Below are 12,500 nucleotides of genomic sequence, written 5' to 3'. Positions count from 1 at the left end.
ATTATTGATTCCAGCTGTCCAGTTAGTCTGGTGACCGTCCGTCGTCCAATCAGAGGACGGGACAGACCGAGGCTCATTAGCATTCACCTCCACGACACGCTAATACAGAGAGAGAGAGACTGAAGGACAACGGAGGGACAGAGAGACACCGAGACGAGGAGACTTTTAAAATAGAAACTGAATGAACGATTTATCATCTCACACACACACACACACACTCTCACACACACACACACACACACACTCTCACACACACACACACACACACTCTCACTCTCACACTCACACACACACACACACAGTCTCTCTCACACTCTCACACACACACTCACACACACACACACACAGTCTCTCTCACACACACACACACTCACACACACACACACACAGTCTCTCTCACACACACACAGTCTCTCTCACACACACACACACACACACAGTCTCTCTCACACTCACACACACACTCACACACACACACACACACACACACACACACAGTCTCTCTCACACACACACACACTCACACACACACACACACTCACACACACAGTCTCTCTCACACTCACACACACACTCACACACACACACACACTCACACACACAGTCTCTCACACACTCTCACACACACACACACAGTCTCTCACACACACACACACACAGTCTCTCTCACACTCTCACACACACACACACACACACACACACACTCACACACACACACACACACACACACACACACACACACACACACACACACACACACACACACACACACACACACACACACACACACACACACACACACACACACACACACACACACACACACACACACACACACACACACACACAGTCTCTCTCAGGTATCTCCTCGTCCATCCTGCAGTAATGGAGGCTAATAAGATTTTAGTGTTTGACAGAAAAGGACAACAATAACGCAGACAGACGGAGGGAAGGACAGAGACAGCAGGTGATCCTGGGATTTGTAGTTTTTAGGGTCATGACAGCTGAGAAACTTTTCAGGGCACAAATCCAAAGAGACGTTTTACATTCACGTGAGACGCTGAAACTCATCAGCAGTTGGGAAAGTACATTTCCCATGAAGCCCTGCTGCTTCCTGTCCCTATCCTCTCTTCCTGTATCATTTCACGGTGAGACATCACGGTGTCACTCGTACCTGAGTCAGACGTTGCGGTTGTACTGATTGGCCACGCAGTGCTCAGTGATGTCACAGAGGTCAGCCAATCAGGAGGCTGCGTGTATGGCTGGGTGGGCGTGGCCTGAGATGATGAGGAGGGGGAGGGGGAAGAGGGAGGAACGCTGGTGGTGGCAGCAGGTGTGCTCACGCCGTGGTTATCGATGCGTGTGATGTCATCGTCGGCGTCATCGCTGAGGTTTCGTAGTGAAGTCGTGATGTTTCCCGTCTCGAGGATGAAGGGGGAGGGGTTTGTGCTGTTCCCACGGTAACCAGGGTTGCTGTCAGCGATAGGCTCCGGGGAGGGGAGGGGGCTAGAGTCCAAGAAGCTGCTGCCAAATATACCTGAGGGAAAAACACACAGGTGAGAACATGAAGTGTAAAGGTGAAAAGAGGAAGTGTCGGGGTGAGAACAGGAAGTGTAAGACTGAGAACAGGAAGTGTCGGGGTGAGAACAGGAAGTGTAAGACTGAGAACAGGAAGTGTCGGGGTGAGAACAGGAAGTGTAAGACTGAGAACAGGAAGTGTCGGGGTGAGAACAGGAAGTGTCGGGGTGAGAACAGGAAGTGTAAGACTGAGAACAGGAAGTGTAAGACTGAGAACAGGAAGTGTCGGGGTGAGAACAGGAAGTGTAAAGGTGAAAACAGGAAGTGTCGGGGTGAGAACAGGAAGTGTAAGACTGAGAACAGGAAGTATGAGACTGAGAACAGGAAGAGTCCAGGTGGGAACAGGAAGTGTCGGGGTGAGAACAGGAAGTGTAAGACTGAGAACAGGAAGTATGAGACTGAGAACAGGAAGAGTCCAGGTGGGAACAGGAAGTGTCCAGGTGGGAACAGGAAGTGTCGGGGTGAGAACAGGAAGTGTCGGGGTGAGAACAGGAAGTGTAAGACTGAGAACAGGAAGTGTAAGACTGAGAACAGGAAGTGTCGGGGTGAGAACAGGAAGTGTAAAGGTGAAAACAGGAAGTGTCGGGGTGAGAACAAGAAGTGTAAGACTGAGAACAGGAAGTATGAGACTGAGAACAGGAAGAGTCCAGGTGGGAACAGGAAGTGTCCAGGTGGGAACAGGAAGTGTCGGGGTGAGAACAGGAAGTGTAAGACTGAGAACAGGAAGTGTCCAGGAGGGAACAGGAAGTGCTGCGTGCAAACATACTAATACTACAAATAGTTTTATATTATAATACACATACTATAATTATACTTTTATTTTAATTTTTGGCTTATTTTGGTGTGTTTCATTTCTTTGTTGTAAAGAACTCTGAGCTGCATCTTTTGCATGAAAGGTCCCCTACAAATACATTTACTACTACTACTACTAATACTGCTACTAATACTAATACTACTAGTAGTACTAATAATACTACTAGGACTACAGGACACATGTACCATTAAAGGCAACAACTGCTGTATCACACACACACACACACACACACACACACACAGTGGGAAAACTCTATGAATAGTGTCAGAGTGATCTAGTTACCATGGTGAACCAGACAGGCTGATCTATTTACATTTCATCTGTCTCACACACACACACACACACACACACACACACACACACACACACACACACACACACACACACACACACACACACACACACACACACACACACACACACACACACACACACAGAGGCTGTTGTGTGTAGTTCAGGTTGTTTGTCAGTTGTGTTTTTGCTAAAATGTGAAGTGATGTTGACGTGTTTTACTGAGTCACTGAATCTGTTCTGAACTCAACAAATACATTCTGAATATGTACTCTGTGCACTACACTGTACTACACTGTGTACTACTGTGTGTACTACTCTGTGCACTACACTGTACTACTCTGTGTACTACACTGTACTACTCTGTGTACTACATTGTACTACTCTGTGTACTACTCTGTGTACTACACTGTGTACTACACTGTGTACTACACTGTGTACTACTGTGTGTACTACTCTGTGCACTACACTGTACTACTCTGTGTACTACACTGTACTACTCTGTGTACTACATTGTACTACTCTGTGTACTACTCTGTGCACTACACTGTACTACACTGTGTACTACACTGTACTACACTGTGTACTACACTGTGTACTACACTGTGTACTACACTGTACTACTCTGTGCACTACACTGTACTACACTGTGTACTACACTGTACTACTCTGTGCACTACACTGTACTACACTGTGTACTACACTGTACTACTCTGTGCACTACACTGTACTACACTGTGTACTACACTGTACTACTCTGTGCACTACACTGTGTACTACACTGTACTACACTGTGCACTACACTGTACTACTCTGTACTACACTGTACTACACTGTGTACTACATGTTCTCATGTTACACTGTAGTGAAACCTTTTCACTGTTTTTCCTGTAAACTTGAGACTAATCCAAGAAAAAGAAAAAAGTTTTTGTAGTCAGACAAAATGTCCCGTTAAACAGGATGAAAAGTGACGATATTTGGAACTCTGTTTGCTGTAAGCAAACCAGGAACCCAACCAGGAACCCAACCAGGAACCAAACCAAGAACCAAACCAGGAACCAAACCAGGAACCCAACCAGGAACCCAACCAGGAACCAAACCAAGAACCAAACCAGGAACCAAACCAGGAACCCAACCAGGAACCAAACCAAGAACCAAACTAGGAACCAAACCAGGAACCCAACCAGGAACCCAACCAGGAACCCAACCAGGAACCCAACCAGGAACCAAACCAGGCCCGTGGACAGACAGGCGTCCTGTTCCATGAGTCACGTTTATCATTAAAACGTCTCCATGGAGCCGCTAATGTGTTCAAACTGCGACATGAAACACACTGATCACACGCCGATCACACGCCGATCACACGTGTCGTTTATCAAACTTTACTGTTTAATGATGGCAGAAAGACGGCAGCCATGACAGTCGACACTCACATGAATAGAGACAAAGAGATGAGACAGACGGAGAGGACGATGAACGGTTTAATGGTGGGAAACACACACACACAGTGACACACACACACAGAGTGTCTTTGTGTGGGTGAGTTTAATGAGTCGAAGAGGAAACAAAAGAAAACAGCTGCAGAGGAGGAGGATGATGAAGAGGAGGAGGATGATGAAGAGGATGAGGAGGATGAAGAGGAGGAGCTCAAACTGACAATGTGAAAAAGAGTGTTTTATGTTTTTTGTTGTAAATAAAAAACTTTATTTGTTCAAAGACAAAAGAGGAAGAAGACATGAAGAAGAGGAGGAGAGAGCGATAAAAGAGGAAGAGTCCAGTTTTACTACCTGTGTAAATATTTGAAATTCTTTCTGTCTGAATGTAACTCTGTTCCTGATTGGCTGAAGGATCCCTGCTGTCATGGTGACACACACACACACACACACACACACACACACACACACACACACACACACACACACACACACACACACACACACACACACACACACACACACACACACACACACACACACACGTGTGATGTAATTAAGTCTCTGCTGAATTAATCAGAGATGAATATGAGTCATCTGTCCTCCATCACTGTCCTCCATCACTATCCTCCATCACACTGTCCTCCATCACTATCCTCCATCACTGTCCTCCATCACACTGTCCTCCATCCTCCATATCACACTGTCCTCCATCACTGTCCTCCATCACACTGTCCTCCATCACTATCCTCCATCACTGTCCTCCATCACACTGTCCTCCATCACTATCCTCCATCACTGTCCTCCATCACACTGTCCTCCATCCTCCATATCACACTGTCCTCCATCACTGTCCTCCATCACACTGTCCTCCATCACTATCCTTCATCACTGTCCTCCATCACACTGTCCTCCATCCTCCATATCACACTGTCCTCCATCACTCTGTCCTCCATCACACTGTCCTCCATCACTATCCTCCATCACTGTCCTCCATCACACTGTCCTCCATCCTCCATATCACACTGTCCTCCATCACTGTCCTCCATCACACTGTCCTCCATCACTATCCTCCATCACTGTCCTCCATCACACTGTCCTCCATCCTCCATATCACTCTGTCCTCCATCACTGTCCTCCATCACACTGTCCTCCATCACTATCCTCCATCACTGTCCTCCATCACACTGTCCTCCATCCTCCATATCACACTGTCCTCCATCACTCTGTCCTCCATCACTGTCCTCCATCTCTGTCCTCCATCACACTGTCCTCCATCTCTGTCCTCCATCACTGTCCTCCATCACACTGTCCTCCATCACTCTGTCCTCCATCACTCTGTCCACCATCACTATCCTCCATCACTGTCCTCCATCACACTGTCCTCCATCCTCCATATCACACTGTCCTCCATCACTCTGTCCTCCATCACTGTCCTCCATCTCTGTCCTCCATCACACTGTCCTCCATCTCTGTCCTCCATCACTCTGTCCTCCATCACTCTGTCCACCATCACTATCCTCCATCACTGTCCTCCATCACTGTCCTCCATCACTCTGTCCTCCATCACTCTGTCCTCCATCACTATCCTCCATCACTGTCCTCCATCACACTGTCCTCCATCCTCCATATCACACTGTCCTCCATCACTCTGTCATCCATCACACTGTCCTCCATCACTCTGTCCTCCATCACACTGTCCTCCATCACTGTCCTCCATCACACTGTCCTCCATATCACTCTGTCCTCCATCACTCTGTCCTCCATCACACTGTCCTCCATCACACTGTTCTCCATCACTGTCCTCCATCTCTGTCCTCCATCACTCTGTCCTCCATCACTGTCCTCCATCACACTGTCCTCCATCACACTGTCGTCCATCACTGTCCTCCATCACACTGTCCTCCATCACTCTGTCCTCCATCACTGTCCTCCATCACACTGTCCTCCATCACACTGTCCTCTGTCCTCCATCACTGTCCTCCATCACTGTCCTCCATCACACTGTCCTCCATCACTGTCCTCCATCACTGTCCTCCATCACACTGTCCTCCATCACTCTGTCCTCCATCACTCTGTCCTCCATCACTCTGTCCTCCATCACTGTCCTCCATCACCCATATCACACTGTCCTCCATCACTCTGTCATCCATCACACTGTCCTCCATCACTCTGTCCTCCATCACACTGTCCTCCATCACACTGTCCTCCATATCACTCTGTCCTCCATATCACTCTGTCCTCCATCACACTGTCCTCCATCACTCTGTCCTCCATCACACTGTCCTCCATCACACTGTTCTCCATCACTGTCCTCCATCACTCTGTCCTCCATCACTCTGTCCTCCATCACACTGTCCTCCATCACTGTCCTCCATCACACTGTCGTCCATCACTGTCCTCCATCACTGTCCTCCATCACACTGTCCTCCATCACACTGTCCTCCATCACTCTGTCCTCCATCACTCTGTCCTCCATCACTCTGTCCTCCATCACACTGTCCTCTGTCCTCCATCACTCTGTCCTCCATCACTCTGTCCTCCATCACACTGTCCTCCATCCTCCATATCACACTGTCCTCCATCACTCTGTCCTCCATCACACTGTCCTCCATCACTGTCCTCCATCACACTGTCCTCCATCTCTGTCCTCCATCACTCTGTCCTCCATCACACTGTCCTCCATCCTCCATATCACTCTGTCCTCCATCACTCTGTCCTCCATCACACTGTCCTCCATCACACTGTCCTCCATCCTCCATATCACTCTGTCCTCCATCACACTGTCCTCCATCACTGTCCTCCATCACACTGTCCTCCATCACACTGTCCTCCATCACTCTGTCCTCCATCACACTGTCCTCCATCACTCTGTCCTCCATCACTCTGTCCTCCATCACACTGTCCTCTGTCCTCCATCACTCTGTCCTCCATCACACTGTCCTCCATCCTCCATATCACACTGTCCTCCATCACTCTGTCCTCCATCACACTGTCCTCCATCACACTGTCCTCCATCACACTGTCCTCCATCACTCTGTCCTCCATTACACTGTCCTCCATCCTCCATATCACTCTGTCCTCCATCACACTGTCCTCCATCACACTGTCCTCCATCCTCCATATCACTCTGTCCTCCATCACACTGTCCTCCATCACTGTCCTCCATCACTCTGTCCTCCATCACACTGTCCTCCATCACACTGTCCTCCATCCTCCATCACTCTGTCCTCATCACACTGTCCTCCATCACTCTGTCCTCCATCACACTGTCCTCCATCACTCTGTCCTCCATCACACTGTCCTCCATCACACTGTCCTCCATCACACTCTCCTCCATCACACTGTCCTCCATCCTCCATATCACTGTCCTCCATCACTCTGTCCTCCATCACACTGTCCTCCATCTCTGTCCTCCATCACTCTGTCCTCCATCACTGTCCTCCATCACACTCTCCTCCATCACACTGTCCTCCATCCTCCATCACTCTGTCCTCCATCACACTGTCCTCCATCCTCCATATCACACTGTCCTCCATCACTCTGTCCTCCATCACACTGTCCTCCATCACTGTCCTCCATCACACTGTCCTCCATCACACTGTCCTCCATCACACTGTCCTCCATCACTCTGTCCTCCATCACACTGTCCTCCATCACACTGTCCTCCATCACTCTGTCCTCCATCACTCTGTCCTCCATCACACTGTCCTCTGTCCTCCATCACTCTGTCCTCCATCACACTGTCCTCCATCCTCCATATCACACTGTCCTCCATCACTCTGTCCTCCATCACACTGTCCTCCATCACTGTCCTCCATCACACTGTCCTCCATCTCTGTCCTCCATCACTCTGTCCTCCATCACACTGTCCTCCATCCTCCATATCACTCTGTCCTCCATCACTCTGTCCTCCATCACACTGTCCTCCATCACACTGTCCTCCATCCTCCATATCACTCTGTCCTCCATCACACTGTCCTCCATCACTGTCCTCCATCACACTGTCCTCCATCACACTGTCCTCCATCACTCTGTCCTCCATCACACTGTCCTCCATCACACTGTCCTCCATCACTCTGTCCTCCATCACACTGTCCTCTGTCCTCCATCACTCTGTCCTCCATCACACTGTCCTCCATCCTCCATATCACTCTGTCCTCCATCACACTGTCCTCCATCACTGTCCTCCATCACACTGTCCTCCATCACTCTGTCCTCCATCACTCTGTCCTCCATTACACTGTCCTCCATCCTCCATATCACTCTGTCCTCCATCACTCTGTCCTCCATCACACTGTCCTCCATCACACTGTCCTCCATCCTCCATATCACTCTGTCCTCCATCACACTGTCCTCCATCACTGTCCTCCATCACTCTGTCCTCCATCACACTGTCCTCCATCACACTGTCCTCCATCCTCCATCACTCTGTCCTCATCACACTGTCCTCCATCACTCTGTCCTCCATCACACTGTCCTCCATCACTCTGTCCTCCATCACACTGTCCTCCATCACACTGTCCTCCATCACACTCTCCTCCATCACACTGTCCTCCATCCTCCATATCACTGTCCTCCATCACTCTGTCCTCCATCACACTGTCCTCCATCTCTGTCCTCCATCACTCTGTCCTCCATCACTGTCCTCCATCACACTCTCCTCCATCACACTGTCCTCCATCCTCCATCACTCTGTCCTCCATCACACTGTCCTCCATCCTCCATATCACACTGTCCTCCATCACTCTGTCCTCCATCACACTGTCCTCCATCACTGTCCTCCATCACACTGTCCTCCATCACACTGTCCTCCATCACACTGTCCTCCATCACTCTGTCCTCCATCACACTGTCCTCCATCACACTGTCCTCCATCACACTCTCCTCCATCACACTGTCCTCTGTCCTCCATCACTGTCCTCCATCACACTGTCCTCCATCACACTCTCCTCCATCACTGTCCTCCATCCTCCATATCACTGTCCTCCATCACTCTGTCCTCCATCACACTGTCGTCCATCACTGTCCTCCATCACTCTGTCCTCCATCACTCTGTCCTCCATCACTGTCCTCCATCACTCTGTCCTCCATCATACTGTCGTCCATCACTGTCCTCCATCACTCTGTCCTCCATCACTGTCCTCCATCACTCTGTCCTCCATCACTGTCCTCCATCACTGTCCTCCATCACTCTGTCCTCCATCACTCTGTCCCCCCCAAAGAAGAAGCTGGAGTTCAGAGATGAAAGTTACAACAGAAGAATAAATAATAAGACAAATCTGAAGTTTGATCCAAACGTTACTTCCTGGTGAATCTGACCGTCAAGTAGAATCTGATGAGGTCGTCAAACCGAAGACTAGATCACTCATACCTCAAACCGAAGACTAGATCACTCACACCTCAAACCAAAGACTAGATCACTCACACCTCAAACCGAAGACTAGATCACTCACACCTCCAAAACCGAAGACTAGATCACTCACGCCTCCAAAACCGAAGACTAGATCACTCACACCTCAAACCGAAGACTAGATCACTCACACCTCAAACCAAAGACTAGATCACTCAAACCAGACTAGATCAATCACACCTCCCAAACGAAGACTAGATCACTCACACCCCAAACCAAAGACTAGATCACTCACACCTCAAACCGAAGACTAGATCAATCACACCTCCCAAACCGAAGACTAGATCAATCATACCTCAAACCGAAGACTAGATCACTCACACATCCCAAACCGAAGACTAGATCACTCACACCTCAAACAGAAGACTAGATCACTCACACCTCAAACAGAAGACTAGATCACTCACACCTCCCAAACCGAAGACTAGACGACACTTTCAGAGCTTTTTCTCATAAATCTGTGACTTAGATCTCAGAGAAGAGAGAGTTTGTTCTGTTTGTTCGGAGTCATCTGCATAAAGTCGGACTCTCTGATGTCCAGACGCCTTCTTCTGCTGATTTCATCATTTCCTACATTTTAAACCTTTTTAATTCTGACAACAACAATCACAGAGAACGTTTTTCTCGTGAATTTATGACTTTACGGTCTCCGAAATTCAGGATTTACTGTTAAAAAAAGCTGCCGTCCTGCAGACGTGTGTGTGTGTGAGTGTGAGTGTGTACCTGTGAGCGCCAGGACGAGCAGCAGCAGGCCGGCCAATAGGCTCATGGTGGGAATCAGGATGTAGAGGAGAAGTCGAAGGTGATTGGTCGATCCCAGCTTGTGAGGACACGCCTCCCCGCCCATCGCGGCCTCGGGTCCTCGAGCCGGAGTCTGGAGGACACATGGAGACGACCTCAGTCTCATCGCACTGGTCGCACTCGACAACCGAGTCCAGGCTATTACATCACCAACCGGTCGGCCAATCTGTGACATCTGTGTGATGTCACAACAGGAAGTAGTTTCCCGGCAGTTGACTAACAGCAGCGTTGACTGAAGGGGAGCTCAGAGCCACACTGACTGACCCTCTCAGTCCAGTTTAAGCCAACCCCCCCCCCCCCAGGTTATTTTTGGTGAGCAGGGGGGGGGGGGGGGTGACCTGGGTGTTTCTGTCCTCTCAGAGTTTCCGTTGCACTTGTTGAAGTTATTTTTGAAGCCATGTGACGGCGAACTGACACTCGACACCACGCAGCAGCCCCCCCCCTCCCCAGCTCAAACGCCACTGACCACCCCCCCCCACACACACACACACACCCCTCAGGGGCTGCCTCAGTTCAATACATTGATTAATTGACTGATTGGTTTCCACGTCCTCCCCTCTACATGCCCCCCCCCCCCCCCCCCATGTTTGTTTCTCACTTGAAAACTTGTTTTAAAGCTGCTGTATGAATAAAGTTATTACGTTATTACAGGCTTTTACTTTGAAGGGGAAAACTGCAGGAGGGATGGAAGCTAAACGACAAAAGCATGGAGATGCTGATCCAGTTTTATCTGATCGTTCTCTTCACTGATTATTTGGTCTATTGATTAGTTCCTTGTTTGGTTAGAAACTGTCAGAAAAGGATGAAGAACGTCCAGGACGACGTCCTCAAACGCCTCGTTTTGTCCTCAACCCAAAGATCCTCAAGAAACCATCAAATGTTCACATTTAACGAGCTGGAAACGTTTTTCTAAACGTTCCTAAAACTGATCGATTGAGCAAAATCGCTGGCAATTAATTCAGTAATTGACTAACTGACTATTCAGATTCTGACAGAGACACTAAACAGCTTCACACATTTTATCAGAGCTTTCATCATACTTTCAGATAAACCAGACTCCATTCATATTTATGCTGAAATAAGGATTTTGTGGACTTTACTGGTACTTCAAATTTATCTGCAACAATCAGTCGAACGATGAATGAAAAAATAATCAGCAGCTCGTTTTTGTCAAAGTAAAACTGCCAAAAACACAAAGCTCTGACGCTTTTCTTCGTCGCTGGCTCGGCCTTTTGTCTACAGGCTGAACAACAGCGATTAAAGGAGATAAATCCAGGATGAAAATAAGCTGAAGAACTGAAGCCTCAATGATTCCTGTGAATAAGAATCTACTTATGATTAAATCTCTAAAACATGAAACATAAAAGATCCCAACGAGAGCCTGAACGTCTAAAATAATAAGCACCTTTAGTTTATCATTTCACACTTTTCACTGTTTGAGGTTTGAAGCTGCTCGAATTATCGTTCGACCACTAAAACATCAAATGACTCAAACGAACGTGTCGTTCTGTAAAACTACACAAACCAGATTCACTGGATCACTTTTCTGTCGTCTGTTTCTCTGACTAACTGAAAATCAGAACAACAGAGGACACCTGAAGGCAACACGTGGAGTTCCAGCAAACTGGGACATTTTATTTCACTCTTTCTATTTTCTGTTTTTCTAGAACCATTTTTAAAAAACATTTTTTACATTTATTTTTGATTTTTAAGTTTGAAAAATAAAAGACTGAAAAAAGATGAGTTGTTTAGGTTTAAGAATTATTTCAGTTTGTCTTTGAAGTCATTTTTAGAATAGTTTCTGATTTTTCATAATTATTTGGGGTCTTTTGGTGGTTTTAAATATTTGTATAATTCGGTTTTATTTGTTAAATATTTCTCTGGTTGTTTTGTGTTTGGACACAAAAACGATGGATTTGTTGAGGAAAGCAACAGAAAAGGATCGATCAGAGAACAAAGAGCGGAGATCCGCTGATCCCACCGTGAAACAGAATGAAAACCTGAATGAAGTTTGATCAATAAGACGATCAGCTGATCAGCTTCCACAGAAGAAGAAGAAGATCCTCCTCATCATCACCGTCCAAACTTATTGATCAAACAGTTTCCCCTCCTGCTCGCTCATCGGTATCTCAGTCACTGAACGGCAGCGGACGGAGACACACCGGAGGAC

The 12,500-nt window shown here is 47.8% G+C and overlaps 1 protein-coding gene across 1 annotated transcript in view; it reads right to left on the bottom strand.

Annotated features, from left to right (window-relative positions):
• corin (corin, serine peptidase) overlaps nucleotides 1–12,500 on the bottom strand; it is a 41,151-nt gene that overhangs the window by 28,459 nt on the left and 192 nt on the right. Inside the window, exons 2-3 of the mRNA XM_070855302.1 lie at nucleotides 10,253–10,403; nucleotides 1,175–1,537 (exon numbers count right to left, since the gene is read on the bottom strand). Coding sequence (XP_070711403.1) covers nucleotides 1,175–1,537; nucleotides 10,253–10,403 — 514 coding nt within the window. The remainder of the gene's footprint in view (nucleotides 1–1,174; nucleotides 1,538–10,252; nucleotides 10,404–12,500) is intronic.

The sequence above is a fragment of the Pempheris klunzingeri genome, chromosome 23, assembly GCF_042242105.1.
Source record: "Pempheris klunzingeri isolate RE-2024b chromosome 23, fPemKlu1.hap1, whole genome shotgun sequence".
NCBI lineage: Eukaryota > Metazoa > Chordata > Actinopteri > Acropomatiformes > Pempheridae > Pempheris > Pempheris klunzingeri.
This window is presented reverse-complemented; position numbering and strand designations above follow the sequence as displayed.